Here is an 18,202-nt window from a genome sequence, read left to right as displayed (position 1 = left end):
ATCGCTAGCTTTTTTTATTTTTAGAGAAAAGTTCACACTCTGCGATTAAAACTATAAATAATAACGGCCGCTGCTTTTGTTGAGGGAAATATACTTATTTCCAAACACCGCCGAGTCAAATATCAGAAGATAAAACCTTCTACATTTCGCATCGCCGCCATAACAACACGCTCCGCTTCCTCCCCCGCTGGAGACGACTGTTTCCGGAAGTGACGCCACACATCGACGAGGTCAAAGTTGAACGAGCCCTCGTCAACTTCCTTTCCTGCTAGCGGTGGCCATAGAGCAGCATCAGTGAGTGTCGTTTTCCTGCCCAATAATCTCCATCCATCCGTCAATATCCGCCATTTACCAGAGTTTTTATCGTATCACACGCAACAGAACAACCCGTCCACTTGCAGCACCATGACATTTTATCGCGCATTAATTTGATAGAGCAAGAAAAGAGCTTTAAATGCGACGGTCGGCGGTTCCAACATGGGAGCTTCGCTGACGAGTGACCCGGTTCTTCAGTCACCGAGCTCTAAAGTTCCGAACCAGAACCGCACCGGTCACGCGTGAATCGGGCTCTGTGTTGACCCTCAACACCAGAGAGTTGGGTTTTAGGTCAAATCTATGCGCGAAACGCGATTCGTAGTTCCGAGCTAATGCTAGTTTGGTTAGCATTAGCGCGGAACTACTCGGGTCGACTCGGCAACTTGCGGGTTTTGTCTCGCGTGAAAGAAGTTTGTTCCGCTGCGGCTGTGTGCGTTAATTTGACGTTGTTGCTGTTTTCCCCTTGGCAGAAATGGGCAAGTTCATGAAGCCTGGGAAGGTGGTGATGGTGCTGGCTGGACGCTACGCCGGCCGCAAAGCTGTCATCGTGAAGGTACGATCATCTACGTGTGTGTGTGTGTGTGTGTGTGTGTGTGTGTGTGTGTGTGTGTGTGTGTGTGTGTGTGTGTCAAGACCGCAGCAACCCGAGACCAAGACTCGAGAATATTGACATGGAGACCCAGTTTGCTACTAAATGGAACAGCAACGTCTCTTTTCAGCAAGGGCTTTGCCAATTGTTTTGAGCCAACTTTGCTTCAGAAAAATAAAAGAACTAGGAGTAAGGGTGCAGGGTGTCACCAGCAGGGTGAAACAAGGTAGCAGCTGGATTCTTTTCCGTTATTACTGTGTTATTGCAGTGCTGGCTGAGTCTCCACTGGTCTGGATCAAAAACCCAGAGTCCCTCCAGTCCCAGAGCCAGACCAGAGCCAGTAATAATGCCTCTGATAGATGGAAATGTAGTCATTGTGACCTGCACAACGAGATAAAAAGTGGTCTGGAGACCAACACCACTCTCCAGTACTACAACACTGCTGTGTGTGTCTGGCGTGTTCTAACCTTGCATCTCTTCCCTTCCAGAACATTGATGACGGCACCGCCGACCGACCCTACAGCCACGCTCTGGTGGCCGGCATCGACCGCTACCCCCGCAAGGTGACCACCACCATGGGCAAGAAGAAGATCGCCAAGAGGTCCAAGATCAAGGCCTTCGTCAAGGTCTTCAACTACAACCACCTGATGCCCACCAGGTGAGTGGAGAGGCATGCGGATGCTGCTGCAGTGGCATCATGGGACGGATGCTAACGCTAAACGGGGAACTGTAGCGCTGCTTCGATGAGGCTCCTTGAGGATCTAGGATTGGTTAGAGGAGGCGTCCAGGTTTTTGAGTCACTGCTAAACCAGATTGGACCAGATTTCAAGCGCAGGACTTTTGTACCCATGAAGCCTCCTGTGTTGATTGAAGTGCTCCTGCAGGTAGAGAGCCACATCCAGCACATTGTCACACTGGACAACCCCAACATCCCAGAGGCCTGCGCACTAATACTACTAGCATCCTCAGTTGGAAGAGTGCAAGTGTCTCCCAGTGTCTCAAACTAGATAAACTGCGATAGCGCCATCCCTGGCCACTGAGTAGAAAGGATCGACAGACTTTGTTTAATTGTGAGGTCAGGTGGCTGCATTGTGTCTCCAGTGAAAGCAGTTTGCTGTTGTGGCTTGTTGTTGTGTTGAGTTTGTGTGAGTGCGTCACCGAGCCACATGACAACTGGCTGCTCTGCTGTCGCTCTTGTTGGCTGAGTTGTGCTGGTTGTGTGGAGCTGGCAGACAGGAAGTCCGGTCAGACGGTGTCCCGGTCACCGCAGACCTTGAAGACCACGAGTCCTTCACGGTCCTGGACCAGTCGTCTGGCAGCTGATGGTCTCAGTGTTTGAAGGAACGGCCGTAAAGTGTTTTCACTGCAGCCAACAGTGTCTGACACTGCTGGAAGAATCATTGGCTGCTTCTGAAGCCTACAGGTGAGCGGTGATTGGAGCGTGTGCCCTGCCCACCAGCTGGCAAGCCAACCACAGACTTTGGCCACACCCACAACTAGAGCTGATTTTATGAGAGTTATGAGTGATTATATGGACCTTACGGTGTGGCTTTAAGGCAGCCAGTCAGTTCTGGCTTTTTGCAGCTGCCTCTGCTGGCCTCTGCTGGCCAAATGATAGAATGCAGGTTTGTTGGTACTTGGGCGACGCTCTCGCCGTCTTTTCATGTTTAATTTTACTTTATGAAACTTTCAGTCTGAACAAGCGTGGACGACAGCAGTCAGCAACAGGTTGACGATGTCTTTCAAGTCCTCAGAGCTTCTGAGTGAAGACGCATGTTGACTCGTCGTGCTGTTTTAATGTCACCGGCTGGTGTGAAGACTCTGATCTGGACATTTTGTCTAGTTGTTGTTGTTGTTGTGTGTGAAGACCACCAGATCAGCAGTGGTCCGCCTGTAACGTCCTCATGCTGCCTGCATCAGTCAAGACTTCTGTTGAAGAGACGAGGCGTCGCTCTGTGTGTTAACACTGTCAGGTGTTTCTCACAGTGGGGGGGGGGGGGGGTCTCATGTGACCTGTGAAAGTCTGCTGTGCTGACCTTTGACCCCACGGCTGCTGCTCCTCCAGATACTCTGTGGATATCCCCCTGGACAAGGCTGTCGTCAACAAGGACGTCTTCAGAGACCCCGCCCTCAAACGCAAAGCCAGGCGAGAGGCCAAGGTCAAGTTCGAGGAGAGGTGAGCTGCTCAAGCAACGTGTGTGTGTGTGTCTGTGTGTGTGTTTGAGAGGTCTCACCACCGCCATCCACTGTGTGTCTGCAGGTACAAGACGGGCAAGAACAAGTGGTTCTTCCAGAAGCTTCGATTCTAAACTTCATCTGCGTTCACAAATAAATGTTTCAAAAAAAAGTGATTGCGTTTGTTGTTATTGCTGCTGTGTACATGTGTATATGTGTGTGTGTGTATATGTATTCATGTATGTATACACACAGATGCACAGGTGTATCGTGTGTTCTAATGTCAAATGCTGTTGTGCCGGGGTGCTTGTGCCACTCTGACACAGGGTGTGCAGGGCAAACATTCACTCAAAGGTTTTTAATCAGCTGCATTATTTTTCCAACTGTTTTTTGAGTCGGTCGGTTTCTTTTTTTTCTTTTTTTTTCTGCTCACCACTGTTGTACATTTGGAAAACAGCCGCTCGCACGGAACCGATGATGCTGGCGTGCACAACTGCTTTGTTGAGGTTAATATTTTGCGTCGCTTGGCCTATTTCCCGGTGTTAATAAGGACCTTCAGACTGCCATCACTAAAGGTGTCCACATGGGGAGTGGTGCTTTTGCACTGAGTGAAAACACTGTCCGGTCCGGTTCTTATCAAAAGTGGAGCACTGTAGCGCCACTTCCTGCTCTCGACACCACAGAGTGGCCTTCATAACTGGCTGGTAAACAGTATCCACACACTGCCTTATCAATGTGTGTCATTATTGTCCTCCACAGAAACGGGCCCTCGAAACCTCATCATAAAACGCATCATAAAGTTGGCATAGCAGAAAAACCAGTGGAAACAGCGGGGCAGCTAACATGCAAACACAGGACAATCGTTCACCTGCGGATACAAACCCCAAACCTGGCACACACACACACACACTCCACTTTTCACATTTGCACTGCTCAGTCAACTGGTCACGTGACCCCCATACGTCACGTCCACTGCCGCGTTTGCAATATATCTCTCTATGGATACTTCTGAAAAAACCTTTTAGCCATGTTTGATATTTGAGAGGGTTGTCCAAGTTGAGCTGTCTCCATTGCCAGATCAGGGGAGCGGCGGTCGTGGAAGCGCAGCTAGTGACTCAAATGAACTGCTGTTGAAATTCATTTTTCCCACTCTGTTTGAACACAGCTCACTCCACTATCGTCATGTGGGAATTTCCCATGTGTTCCTTGGACAGCCTGTAAACGCAGCAGGTGGGTGTGGGCGATACTGGGGATTATGGTTTTGATACAATATCAATGAAACACGAGGCTGGTATCGTCGCCAGAGACACAGATACTTTTCACCTGAAGTGTCACGATCGTGATCGTGAATAATTTTGTGACTTTGCCTCGAAACACAGGACCAAGATTTGAGACAAACTAGTGCAAAACTACAAAAAAAGCGCAACAAAGTAAGAAAATATAAACCTCAATGTCAACAACGCAGCAGTAAGTTAAATTCATTCCATGTAGATTTTTTTTGTGGAGAACAAGTTGGGTTGAAGTTCCTTCATTTCCTGAGACAGACGTGGAGAGAAACTGTGAGAGAAGTCATTTGGTGGATGTCAAGAAGAGGAACTGCAACAAAAGTATCCATCACATCATGCAAGTATCAATCCAATACAAAATAGTCACCTTGGCTTTGACACCATCAACACTAGGATTGATATACGCCCACCCCTAGCAACAGGTCCAGAACAGGAGTTTGAGTGGCTGAATAACAGAGATGGGTGTGTTCGATGGTGTCAAGGTTGAGGAAGGAAAATGAAAGTAAACACAGTGCAGTTATAAATGCTGAACAGCACAAAGACCGACTCAGACTTCCATCACTTCACTTCATCAACGCCAGAAGCAGCAGGACTCAAGTTTGCCTTTGATCAAGCAGGAAGAAGCTACTTTGTGTTTGAACCCACCAGGCGAGGACCAATCAGGACCCCAGACTGGAAGCATGTCGTCGGAGGCAAGGTGAGCACTTTAGGACCTGAACCAGGAGCGCAATGCGTTCAAATAATAGAAATCCTAAATCCTGATTGGAGGTATAGACTTTTTAAAGTAGAAGTTTAACAACAACAACAGTAATGTTGTGATGTGTCTCTTTATTCAACCAGCAGTGTTAACTAACAGCAATACTGGTTAACCAGCAGTAGAGGCTGTGGTGAAGACAGAGCACCAGCACACAACTTCACTGAGAAACATGACGTCAATGTGATGACTGAGGGAACATCAGTATTAGCACGTAGCACAGCGGCTAACAAGGAGGTGTTGGGGAGGTGGAGGTATTAGCCCAAATCAACGCTGCTCTGGTCTGTACCATGAAACTGGACTGGTGTGAACATCCACACCGGCAGTGTTGTGTCCGAACGCCTTCAACGAACGACAGTTCGTTCTTTATTTGCGTTTGAACGCGTTGTTGTTGTTGTTGTTGTTGTTGTTGTTGAACGCGTTCATTCTGGCGTTTGTGCGCGCCGTTCAAAGCTCCGTTCACGAGAGATGCCCACAGGCTTCCGGGCGAACCCCCCGCTCAAAGACACCGGAAACAGGCTTTAATATTTAGCGGAAAACCACCCAAGCTGGCAACCAAGCTGCTTGTCTGTCGCTCCAACACATACGTCACCATCAGTCGTCACAACGACACCCTGGTGCACACGGACGAGGCAGCAGTAGTAGCTCGGAACTCTCGGACCCATGACTGACAGAACTGTCTGGGAAAGACTGCGGTCAAGCCAACCGACAGTTCGGCAAAAGCGGTCGAGCCAGCAGGCACTCGCTTTTTGCTTGCTCCGTGTACACCAGGTATTACGGTAGTCATTGTACTCAATGGGGAAACGAGATTTTCGCTTTTCTCTGTACTTGGTTTCAGAAATTATTGGAGAATTCCTAATTTTCACGCCATCATTCCACTTCAGGGTGCTCGAGAACCACCCCAGGGACACCCTTACTGAATTTCACAAATTTCTGATGGAGCATTTCAGAATAAAGCTCATCCAAAGATGTGCACTTTTTATGTTTATTATTCTTGATTTCAATTGAAAATATTTGGAAAATTCCTATTGTCACTCCATTATTCCACTTCAGGGAACTAGTGCACCACCCCAGGAACACCCTCACTCAATTTCACAAATTTCTGATGGAGCATTTCAGAATAAAGCTCATCCAAAGATGTACATTTTTTTTAATGTTTATTATTCTTGATTTCAGATGAAAAGATTTGGATAATTGCTAATTGTCACTCCATTATTCCACTTCAGGGTGCTAGTGCACCACCCCAGGAATCTCCTTAGCGAATTTCACAAATTTCTGATGTAGCATTTCAGAATAAAGCTCATCCAAAAATGTGCACTTTTTATGTTTATTATTACTAGTGCACCACCCCAGGAACACCCTCACTGAATTTCAGGAAATTGCTACATCAATGCTACATCAGAATTTCCTGAAATTCAGTGAGGGTGTTCCTGGGGTGGTGCACTAGCACCCTGAAGTGGAATGATGGAGTGACAATTAGGAATTCTCCAATAATGTTCATCTGAAACCAAGTACAGTGAAAAGCGATTCTATTTCGTTTCCCCATTGAGTACAATGACTACCGTTATACCTGGTGTATACGGAGCAAGCAAAATGCAGTTGGGAAAGTCAGTCAGACTCAGACAGTAATGCAGCTGACCTGAGAAATATAAATGTTTAGAATGTTTTGGTTAGCTTTACCGCAGTACCACTGGCTGGCTTGACCGCAGTGAACTTTAGTTCAAAATGTGGAACTATGAACGATGAACTGAACTAGTTGATTCAGAAATGTGTGAACTGAGCTTTGAACTAGTTCAGGTAGAAAGTGAACTTTCCCATCACTGTGTACCAGAGGTGTGTTGAGGTACAGTACGGTTTATGAACGAGCACAAGCAGATTGAGGCAAATCTACTGCATGCAGTAAAATATACTGCAAGTCGAGACCTTGCACAGTCAAAAGATAAGAAGAAGAATGCAGACAGGACATCAATCAATCAGACTTTTTGTTGGAAGAAAACCAGTCACCTCAGCTGTCTGGCGACATCTGTTGGACAAACTCTGTAACAGCAGTCCCAAACTCAAAACACTGATTCATGCCATTGGTCGATGTGATGAATGATGACTTTTGTCTCCTTGTGTTTCATGGGTTTGACAAACTCTTGTTGTATCTGATGACTTTTGTAGAATGTGTGATGACAGTGTGTGGTCAGATCTTTCCATTTCTTCCCTCCAGGAGAGAGCTGAAGAAGGCCTTGTGCAAATACACCACAGATACTCTGAGCTACGTGGCCACAGTGAGGAGCTTCTACAAGAGGAGCTCCAGATGGATGCTGTGCAGAGAAACTGAGGTGAACATGATGATAGACATAAAAGAGAGGGCTGACAAATCCAACACCGGCATCAGGAAAATATTTACATCAGGCAGCAAAGAAGTTGAGTTGGAGGAGGAGCTTTCTGCTCTGCTGAAGGACACTCTGCCAGGTCTGGAGGAGCTCCAAGACTTCCTGGATGCTGTGGAGAAGTTGACGGTCACTTCGTTCCACGTGTTCAGGGAGGGGAATCAGACCCTGAAGCTGCCCAGAGGGACCAACCTGGAGGACATCCAGGTGGTCCTGATCGCTGCTCAGAAGGTCTGTCCCCTTCTGGTCCAGTTTAAAAGAGATGCAGCAGTCTTCTTCCTCCCAGTCCTTCACAATGTGGAGGTGATGATGTATCAGCTGGACAGGTACATCCAGACCAGTAAGATGATCTTCGACACAATGGAGAAAAGGTAAACACGCCCTGCTTCTTCTTCACTCAACTCCATGTCATCACATTTGAGATGGTAACTCTAAACTGGTGCCTCACAGCGGTTTCAGTGAATCTGGGATGGAGACAGAAACCACTGTGGACCTCAGGGAGGACCTGTCTGATGACCAGGCTCAAGAGATGCTGCGTCACATCAAGCAGCTGGATGAAATCAGGTATCACGTGTACAAACTCCATCAACCCACAACAATCACCATTGAAGAGCCTCATCCAGCAGGACCTTCAGAACCCTGATGTCTTTGAAGACCAAATCAGAATTTACAAAATGCTCCTTAGCAATGTGACTTTCTGTCAAGTCCTGGAGAGCTTTTCTGCAGCTGATGTTGTGTCTGGAGAGGTGGTGAACTCATCCCTAGTTTCTGATTCGACAGGGAGGACCAGAACTTCAGGATGGTGTTCTTGTTCGGAGAGGAATCCAAGCCTGGCTTCACAGAGGAGTTTAGTGAACGGAGTCCCAGGATGCTGCAGTTCCTGGACGACCTGGAGGTGACCGCTGTACAGCTGGACAAGATGAGCAAGGGGGCAAAGATCTCCAGCGTGGCAGGAAGCTCAGTGGGGTTGGTGGGAGGAGTGCTCTCCATCGTTGGTTTGGCTTTAATCCCATTCACTGCTGGAGTGTCTCTTGCTCTCACAATGACTGGATTGGGTCTGGGAATTACCAGCGGGGTCAATGGTATAGTCACCACTGCCACAGAGATTGGAGTGAACAAAACAGAGACGAATAAAGCAAACGAGACCATGAAGAGCTTCATGGAGAATGTTCAGGCTCTCCAGGAACATCTGGAGGAAGTCTCCTATAGGGAGACAGACTGGGAGAATGTGACTTTGAGAGTGGGCAGGATTCTTGGTAGAGGTGTTGGCATTGGCAAAGCCATTGATGGGCTCGTTGACGCTGTTGGTGCCTTCAAGATCCTAAACGCTGAGAAAGGTGCTGCCAGGGCAGCCTCTGAAATCCCAGAGATTGGCCAGGCTGCAGCCAAAGGGACTCTGGCCCTCTCCAAGACAGCCAGAGCTGGTGCGATCGCACTCAATATCCTCTTTATTGGCTTGGACGCCTTTTTCATCTGCAAAGACAGCATTAGTCTGGCAAAAGGTGCGGGGTCAGAGGTGTCCAAGTTCCTCAGAGCCAGAGCAGTGCTGTGGAAATCAGAGATGGACTCCTGGCAGAAGATCCACGACTCGCTGTGCCAAGGACGGGAGAGGTCAGTCCAAAAGAACAATGTCCTGAAGTCACCATTTTATCCCTGGGTCAGCGACGAAGCTGATGGAGGTCCTGGAGAGAAGAAGAAGCCCTGAGCTCAGGGAGCCAATCAGATCGTCTCATTTGATTAAATCGCTTTAATGTTCTGAGTCTATCTCACTTTGATTCTTTGAATGTATCACTGACCAAATATTAACATGCTGTAATTGATGATGTCAATCACTGAACAAATCTTTTCATTGAGCGTCTTTTAACCTGAACTGACTCCATTGTGCTTATGTGTCAAATTTGAAGAAAAATGAAGTGAATTTATGTTGTAGCATCTGAATCATGTGACCCAATGGCAATAAATACCTAGCAACACTCTTGAAGAGGCTTCATTTGTTTTCATTTCACTGCAGCTTTCATTTTACACTAATGCTGCTGTGTTAAACCACAGTCTGATAATTGTTCAAGTGTTTCTTATTTGGTCGCCTTCAGCATACAAAGACACAAGAGATCATCTTCATCACATCCTTAATCCTGAGTGCACTCATTAAAAACCGGAACAGAGTAAAAAGACTGCTTGACACAGCAATTCTAGAGCTTCATCGAAGCGTCTAAAACACACTGACTGGCCAGAGTCTAACTTTTATTTTACACAAACGCTGCTGTGATAAGCCAGTCATATTTCTTTCTGTTCATGGTGTTACATATTTGAATTTTTTTTATTTTTTTGGAACTGGTTCCAACAGACTAGTGGTCGGTTTTGCAGAGGAGATGAGAGAATTAAGTTCAGAAAGTCTGATATGGTGGCACGGTGGCGCAGTGGTTAGCACTGCCGCCTCACAGCAAGAAGGTTGCGGGTTCGATTCCGATTCCGGGCCTGGGGCCTTTCTGTGTGGAGTTTGCATGTTCTCCCTGTGTCTGCTGGGTTCTCCGGCTTCCCCCCACACTCCAAAACACGCGTGTGATGTGAGGTCAATGGAACACTCTAAATTGTCCGTAGGTTGTTTGTCTCTATGTGGCCCTGCGATGAACTGGCCACTTGTCCACCCTGCCTTCAACCTAAGACAGCTGGGAGAGGCTCCAGCAGACCCCCGAGACCCTGAGCTCGGGGAGAAGCGGCTATGGAAGATGAATGAATGCAGTCTGATATGCTATGATATGCTAATTACTGTGCAGATAATACCAGAGTTGTTTGAGTTTAAGCAGCTGTGAGAACACAGAAGTGTCAACAGTCTTGGCAGGAAGGAAACAACCACAAGATCCGTGCAGTAACTGCACAGGAGGTTGAGCGCGGAAATAACAGACAGGAAACAAAAGTAGACTCAGCTGAACAGAGCAAAGAACGACCAGGAGCATGGACTCCTGATGCACAACTCGCTGTCCCAAGGACGGGACGGGTCAGTCCTACGGAGCAATGTCCTGAAGCCACTGTTTTATCCCTGGGTCCTGGAGGGCCAATCAGATCGTCCCATTTAATTAAATCACTTTCCAGTTCTGATTCTGTCTCTTGAAATGACGAAATATTAACCTGCTGTAATTCTGATCACGAAATACATCTGGGTTTTCATTGAACCGGAACTGTCTCCATCACCCCTCTATGTCAAAACTGAAAAGAAATGGAGCGCATTTACATTTTGCAGCATCTAAGTCATGTGACCCAATGGCAATAAATACCTAGCAAAACTCGTGAAGAGGCTTTATTTGTTTTAATTTCACTGCAGCTTCAACTGTACACGAATGCTGCTGGGATCCACCACAGTCTGACATTTTTGTTGCCGTAGATCTGTTTGCCTCGAGAGAAAACGTGTGGTGCGCTTTGTTTTGGCTCTGGCTCTGGGGTTGGGGTTGGGGTTGGGGGGGGGGGGGGGGCTATGCTGTTTCCTGAGACAGACGTGGAGAGAAACTGTGAGAGAAGTCATTTGGTGGATGTCAAGAAGAGGAACTGCAACAAAAGTATCCATCACATCATGCAAGTATCAATCCAATACAAAATAGTCACCTTGGCTTTGACACCATCAACACTAGGATTGATATACGCCCACCCCTAGCAACAGGTCCAGAACAGGAGTTTGAGTGGCTGAATAACAGAGATGGGTGTGTTCGATGGTGTCAAGGTTGAGGAAGGAAAATGAAAGTAAACACAGTGCAGTTATAAATGCTGAACAGCACAAAGACCGACTCAGACTTCCATCACTTCACTTCATCAACGCCAGAAGCAGCAGGACTCAAGTTTGCCTTTGATAAAGACAGAAGAAGCTACTTTGTGTTTGAACCCACCAGGCGAGGACCAATCAGGACCCCAGACTGGAAGCATGTCGTCGGAGGCAAGGTGAGCACTTTAGGACCTGAACCAGGAGCGCAATGCGTTCAAATAATAGAAATCCTAAATCCTGATTGGAGGTATAGACTTTTTAAAGTAGAAGTTTCACAACAACAACAACAACAACAACGACAACAACAGTAATGTTGTGATGTGTCTCTTTATTCAACCAGCAGCGTTAACTAACAGCAATACTGGTTAACCAGCAGTAGAGGCCACCAGGTCTGGTCTGTACCATGAAACTGGACTGGTGTGAACATCCTGTACCAGAGGTGTGTTTAGGTACAGTACAGTTTATGAACGAGCACAAGCAGATTGAGGCAAATCTACTGCATGCAGTAAAATATACTGCAAGTCGTGACCTTGCACAGTCAAAAGATAAGAAGAAGAATGCAGACAGGACATCAATCAATCAGACTTTTTGTTGGAAGAAAACCAGTCACCTCAGCTGTCTGGCGACATCTGTTGGACAAACTCTGTAACAGCAGTCCCAAACTCAAAACACTGATTCATGCCATTGGTCGATGTGATGAATGATGACTTTTGTCTCCTTGTGTTTCATGGGTTTGACAAACTCTTGTTGTATCTGATGACTTTTGTAGAATGTGTGATGACAGTGTGTGGTCAGATCTTTCCATTTCTTCCCTCCAGGAGAGAGCTGAAGAAGGCCTTGTGCAAATACACCACAGATACTCTGAGCTACGTGGCCACAGTGAGGAGCTTCTACAAGAGGAGCTCCAGATGGATGCTGTGCAGAGAAACTGAGCTGGACAAGATGATATACATAAAAGAGAGTGCTGCCAAATCCAACACCGGCATCAGGAAAATATTTAAATTAGGCAGCAAAGAAGTTGAGTTGGAGGAGGAGCTTTCTGCTCTGCTGAAGGACACTCTGCCAGGTCTGGAGGAGCTCCAAGACTTCCTGGATGCTGTGGAGAAGTTGACGGTCACTTCGTTCCACGTGTTCAGGGAGGGGAATCAGACCCTGAAGCTGCCCAGAGGGACCAACCTGGAGGACATCCAGGTGGTCCTGATCTCTGCTCAGAAGGTCTGTCCCCTTCTGGTCCATTTTAAAAGAGATGCAGCAGTCTTCTTCCTCCCAGTCCTTCACAATGTGGAGGTGATGATGTATCAGCTGGACAGGTACATACAGACCAGTAAGATGATCTGCGACACAATGGAGAAAAGGTAAACACGCCCTGCTTCTTCTTCACTCAACTCCATGTCATCACATTTGAGATGGTAACTCTAAACTGGTGCCTCACAGCGGTTTCAGTGAATCTGGGATGGAGACAGAAACCACTGTGGACCTCAGGGAGGACCTGTCTGATGACCAGGCTCAAGAGATGCTGTTCCACATCAAGCAGCTGGATGAAATCAGGTATCACATGTACAATCTCCATCAACCCACAACAATCACCATTGAAGAGCCTCATCCAGCAGGACCTTCAGAACCCTGATGTCTTTGAAGACCAAATCAGAATTTACAAAATGCTCCTTAGCAATGTGACTTTCTGTCAAGTCCTGGAGAGCTTTTCTGCAGCTGATGTTGTGTCTGGAGAGGTGGTGAACTCATCCCTAGTTTCTGATTCGACAGGGAGGACCAGAACTTCAGGATGGTGTTCTTGTTCGGAGAGGAATCCAAGCCTGGCTTCACAGAGGAGTTTAGTGAACGGAGTCCCAGGATGCTGCAGTTCCTGGACGACCTGGAGGTGACCGCCGTACAGCTGGACCAGATGAGCAAGGGGGCAAAGATCTCCAGCGTGGCAGGAACCTCAGTGGGGTTGGTGGGAGGAGTGCTCTCCATCGTTGGTTTGGCTTTAATCCCAGTCACTGCTGGAGTGTCTCTTGCTCTCACAATGACTGGATTGGGTCTGGGAATTACCAGCGGGGTCAATGGTATAGTCACCACTGCCACAGAGATTGGAGTGAACACAACAGAGACGAATAAAGCAAACGAGACCATGAAGAGCTTCATGGAGAATGTTCAGGCTCTCCAGGAACATCTGGAGGAAGTCTCCTATAGGGAGACAGACTGGGAGAATGTGGCTTTGGGAGTGGGCAGTATTCTTGGTAGAGTTGTTGGCATTGGCAAAGCCATTGATGGGCTCGTTGACGCTGTTGGTGCCTTCAAGATCCTAAACGCTGAGAAAGGTGCTGCCAGGGCACCCTCTGAAATCCCAGAGATTGGCCAGGCTGCAGCCAAAGGGGCTCCGGCTGTTGCCAAGCCGGTCAGAGCTGGTATGATCGCAGTCAATGCCCTCTTCATCGGCATGGACGTCTTTTTCATCTGCAAAGACAGCATTAGTCTGGCAAAAGGTGTGGGGTCAGAGGTGTCCAAGTTCCTCAGAGCCAGAGCAGTGCTGTGGAAATCAGAGATGGACTCCTGGCAGAAGATCCACGACTCACTGTGCCGAGGACGGGAGAGGTCAGCCCAACGGAACAATGTCCTGGAGTCACCATTTTATCCCTGGGTCAGTGACGAAGCTGATGGAGGTCCTGGAGAGAAGGAGAAGCCCTGAGCTCAGGGAGCCAATCAGATCGTCTCATTTGATTAAATCGCTTTAATGTTCTGAGTCTATCTCACTTTGATTCTTTGAATGTATCACTGACCAAATATTAACATGCTGTAATTGATGATGTCAATCACTGAACAAATCTTTTCATTGAGCGTCTTTTAACCTGAACTGACTCCATTGTGCTTATGTGTCAAATTTGAAGAAAAATGAAATGAATTTATGTTGTAGCATCTGAATCATGTGACCCAATGGCAATAAATACCTAGCAACACTCTTGAAGAGGCTTCATTTGTTTTCATTTCACCATCACCATCATCATCATCATGATCATCATCATCATCATCAAGGGGCAGTAGTGGTCTAGAAGTTGGAACAAGAGCTCGTCATTGGAAGCTCTCTGGTTTGGATCCTTTGACCAACAGGAGATTTGGTGGAGTAAAGTGGTCACTACACCACCAGAGGGCCCCAGAGGTCCTGACTGTTCCGCAGGCTGCAGCCCAGTGCTCCCAGTGTGAAAGGTGAAGGTGAATTGTGAAGAGGATGGGTCAACTGCAGAGAAACAGTATCCCCAACCTGCCTTCAACCTTTGGTTAGAAACTGCTCCATTATTTTAGAGAAGTGTTTATTAACTCTGTTACCTCCTTGAAAAGTTGAGTAGTCATCAGGTCCAACCGACCAGTGGTTGACTTTGCAGAGGAGATGAGGAGAGGAGAGATCGAGTTCAGAGAGTTCACTTTGCTGAAAGCTCCACAGATGAATCCTGGTGTTTTTAGATTGGAATGAACCTCAGCAGAAAGGAGACTCAGTGGGCAGTGTAAAGGACTCCTGGGACTGCTTGGACCTTCCAAGAGTGTTGCCTTTCCTCTACAGTTCAGGGGTGACCTGATTGCTCGCTGGGATCTCCACGTTCTTTCTCTTACTGGGCAGACTGTGACGGTTGCATCTGTAGGTTTCTTGACCAGTGAACAAAGATCTCTTGTAGGTCAATCTCAGCCTTTTCTCAGGTGTCTACAGTAGTTAAAGTGCTGAGTGTGAAACTTGTGTAACTGCACTCTGAGCTTTGTAGCTTTCCTCTTGGGGAGAGCCCACCTTGTCCATGCTCCCTGGGAATCAGGGGTGGGGTTGGCAGTCGTGGGTGCCCTGATCTGATGTACACACTGTGTCCTTCTATCGCTCTTCAGTTGAGAGGATATGCATTTATTGTGCTAGTGTTTGCTAGTGTCAGCAGCAGCAGCACAGTGGCCCAGAAGAAGTCCCTCCACAGGGCCTTCAACTCAACCCAAAAACCACTAGCTGCACCCTCCCCACACAGAAGGAGCTACACAGCTCCCACTGCCTCAACAGCCCATCAAGCAGACGGTTGAGAAGCACTGAAGCCAGGACTGAGAGGCTGGAAACAGCTTCTAGCCACTGCAGTCCATGCACTTAGTGCTACTAAATGTGTTTGTGTGTTTTAGTCTTTGCTCTTTATTGTCACACCGTGGTGAGCTTTGTCCTGCTGTGGGTTTTTTTTTCGTCACTTCCTGTTTTATTTTGAAGACCCAACTAACCTTCCTCTCGTGTACCCGTCCTCATGTGCCACCTGTGTGTCCGACCCAATTACTTATTGTCTCCACCTGTGTCTCATTACCTCGCTGTGTGTTTAAATAGTCTGCGTCTCCCTTGTCTTGTGCCAGAGTGTCTTCGTCCATCACCCGATTCACCCGAGCCACAGCACAGTAAGACTTTTGAGCCTTGAGACGAGTGACTTTTTGTTTGATAAATTTTGTCCTTTATGGAAGTGCATTGCATTCACTGGATTAAAAAAAAGATGCAACGTATCTCGTAATTATGAGAAAAGATCTCGTAATTACGAGATAAAAAAAGGAAACGTCTAAATCTGTAATCAGTGGGCAACGATGGCGCTGTCGCAGTTCATCTGCTATTGCTACCTTCTCGGTTGGAGACACTAGGAAATGCTGGCATTTCTGAAGACTGAGGATGCTATCAATATTAGTATGTCCACACTGCACAGGCATCTCAAACAGTTGGGATTGTTCTGACGTGCTGAACTGCAGTCAAGCCAACCAACAGCTCGGCAAAAAGCAGAAAGTCCATTCTTCCATGTCTGTCTGGTTGCACGACATCTAAGGAAGCCCCCCCACCCTGAAATTCAGGAAATTCTGATGTACCATTTCAAAATAAAGTAACTCGAAAAATTAAGATGTATCTGTTTAACTACAGTGGCGTCATCATTGCCCACTGATTATGGATTTAGACGTTTCCTGTTAATTTTATCTCGTAATTACGAGATAAGGTGCCTTTTTTATTTTATTTTTTCAATCCAGTGACTGCAGTGTGCTTCCGTAGTGCTTGGTTCAGGTCCCATGGTTGGGTTTTGCTCTTAGCCTTTTAGCTCCTCCTCCTAGAGTGATTTTACATTCCTGGTTGTTTTTTTTTTGTTTGTTCTTCCTTTCCGTAGTTCTTTATGCTCTCTCTCCCCCCCCCCACCCCGTCCTTGGAGTGAATTTTGGTTCCATTTTTTGCTTTGGTTTTTTCCTAGTTATCGGTCAGACGCTGTAGGTCTTTGATTGGCCTTTGCTTTATCACTCGGTATAGGGGACATTTGCATGTGGTAAATAAGAGACTGTTTAACCTGAGCTCTGTGCATCAGAGTCCTGACATTGTTCTATTTATGATGTGGTTTTTGTTTATTTTTACAATGTTTTTACCTTGACTGACTGAATACTGTCAAGGACTGCAATGTTCATTTTGTTGTACAATGAATAAGATTCTAAATTGTAATTCATCTTTGTCTTAACTATAAATGCACTGTTTGGACATACATTTACTCTTTGTGGGAGTGTCATTTCAATTCAAAGTTTTGGTGCAATGTAAACCATTAATAGGGTAAAGTATTCTCACTGAAAAGGCTTCAAAAACATAATTTGTGGGTAGATCTAACTTTGGATGTGACAAACTGTTTTTGGCTGGAAGATGTGTTTTAAGGCTGTGGATAAGAGACAGACCTCCCACCGTTACACAATGGGACCAGGAAACATATTCTCCATTAGAAACACTTACTGCACCAAGCAAGGGGGATGGAAGTATTCTTGAGAGAACATGGTCAACCCTTCTGAGGTATTCACCCTCATCCCTTTGGAACATTGCAAATAAGGGTGATATGTCCTTGGCTGGAATACTCACTAAATCTGATCTGTAAACACAGCCTGTGTGAATGTGTCGGATCCACTGCACCCCCGCTCTCTGGAAAGTTCAGGCTCAGGATTTTTTTCTTTTACTTTAAGTCCTGCAGATGTACTTATATATCTACATTCAATATTTGTGGTTTTTTTAGATTTTGGTTTGTCATTTGTTTTTGCTTGTACATGGCTGGGAAGTGACCCAGTACCTGTACAAGGTGACTGACATGGTAGATGGTTAGGGGAGTGAATTGGAGGACATTAGTGGTGTTGGTTCGGGGAGCATGGCATTGGTCCAACCTCCCATTAGGGTTGGACTAATGGGTGGTCAAACTAATGGGCAGTTCCTGTTTGTTTGCAGGGGTGAGTTTACCAGTACAATCTTAAGGTTCATGAAACCATTGTGTTCTTGATGGTGTTGTATTTTCTTTTGAATTTTGATGTCTTTGTAAATAAAATACACTTTTGTTGTTTATGTTCTGTAAAAAAAAAAATCAAAATGTGAAAAAAGAAACAGAATCAAAGACCAATAGCATTTCTATGTCTTCCTTGAAGGGCCCAAAACACACTGACCAGTCTGAGTGTAACAGGAGTGGATTTAACAGGAAGCCATTATACCTTACACACTTAGAAATGAATACATAATGACAATAAAACATAATGACAGGTCAAATGTCAAAGTTGATAATTTATTTGAAGCCTGCAATCATGTTTATTATCATCATGGGGCTGTGATCAGTCAGAGTGTCAGAGTATCTGAGACTGGGTCAGAGTAGAACCCTTGACGCGTACAGTCACTCCAGACAAAAGCTCAGAGTGCAGTTACACAAGTTTCACACTCAGCACTTTAACTACTGTAGACACCTGAGAAAAGGCTGAGATTGACCTACAAGAGATCTTTGTTCACTGGTCAAGAAACCTACAGATGCAACCGTCAAAGTCTGCCCAGTAAGAGAACGAACATGGAGATCCCAGCGAGCAATCAGGTCACCCCTGAACTGTAGAGGAAAGGCAACACTCTTGGAAGATCCAAGCAGTCTCAGCAGTCCTTTACACTGCCCACAGAGACCAGGAGAGCCTGAAACA

At 46.5% G+C, this 18,202-nt stretch overlaps 3 protein-coding genes across 5 annotated transcripts; all 3 read left to right on the top strand.

Annotated features, from left to right (window-relative positions):
* The first annotated feature begins 185 nt into the window (after positions 1 to 185).
* rpl27 (ribosomal protein L27) lies at positions 186 to 3,255 on the top strand. The gene is made up of 5 exons (XM_076016994.1): positions 186 to 294; positions 786 to 868; positions 1,393 to 1,562; positions 2,970 to 3,080; positions 3,165 to 3,255. The coding sequence occupies exons 2-5, from the start codon at positions 788 to 790 to the stop codon at positions 3,211 to 3,213; spliced, it is 411 nt and encodes a 136-aa protein (XP_075873109.1). The 5' UTR covers positions 186 to 294; positions 786 to 787; the 3' UTR covers positions 3,214 to 3,255.
* Positions 3,256 to 4,907: 1,652 nt separating this feature from the next.
* On the top strand, positions 4,908 to 9,478 carry LOC142882318 (uncharacterized). 3 transcript variants are annotated; one of them, XM_076016999.1, is made up of 4 exons: positions 4,908 to 5,062; positions 7,332 to 7,868; positions 7,948 to 8,061; positions 8,278 to 9,478. In XM_076016999.1, exons 1-4 carry the CDS (start codon positions 5,046 to 5,048, stop codon positions 9,200 to 9,202), a joined length of 1,593 nt encoding a protein of 530 aa, XP_075873114.1. In that variant the 5' UTR covers positions 4,908 to 5,045; the 3' UTR covers positions 9,203 to 9,478. The 3 variants fall into 3 exon arrangements, with proteins under 3 accessions (XP_075873114.1, XP_075873112.1, XP_075873111.1); XM_076016997.1 differs by lacking the exon at positions 4,908 to 5,062 and adding an exon at positions 6,698 to 6,744; XM_076016996.1 differs by lacking the exon at positions 4,908 to 5,062 and having other exon boundaries at positions 6,834 to 7,868.
* Positions 9,479 to 11,039: 1,561 nt separating this feature from the next.
* On the top strand, positions 11,040 to 14,206 carry LOC142882320 (uncharacterized). The gene is made up of 4 exons (XM_076017001.1): positions 11,040 to 11,424; positions 12,067 to 12,603; positions 12,683 to 12,796; positions 13,013 to 14,206. Exons 1-4 carry the CDS (start codon positions 11,408 to 11,410, stop codon positions 13,935 to 13,937), a joined length of 1,593 nt encoding a protein of 530 aa, XP_075873116.1. The 5' UTR covers positions 11,040 to 11,407; the 3' UTR covers positions 13,938 to 14,206.
* The last annotated feature ends 3,996 nt before the right edge of the window (positions 14,207 to 18,202 follow it).

The sequence above is a fragment of the Nelusetta ayraudi genome, unplaced genomic scaffold (assembly GCF_046127955.1).
Source record: "Nelusetta ayraudi isolate G7.1 ecotype Tasmania unplaced genomic scaffold, CSIRO-AGI_Nayr_v1 ptg000256l, whole genome shotgun sequence".
Lineage (NCBI taxonomy): Eukaryota > Metazoa > Chordata > Actinopteri > Tetraodontiformes > Monacanthidae > Nelusetta > Nelusetta ayraudi.
This window is presented reverse-complemented; position numbering and strand designations above follow the sequence as displayed.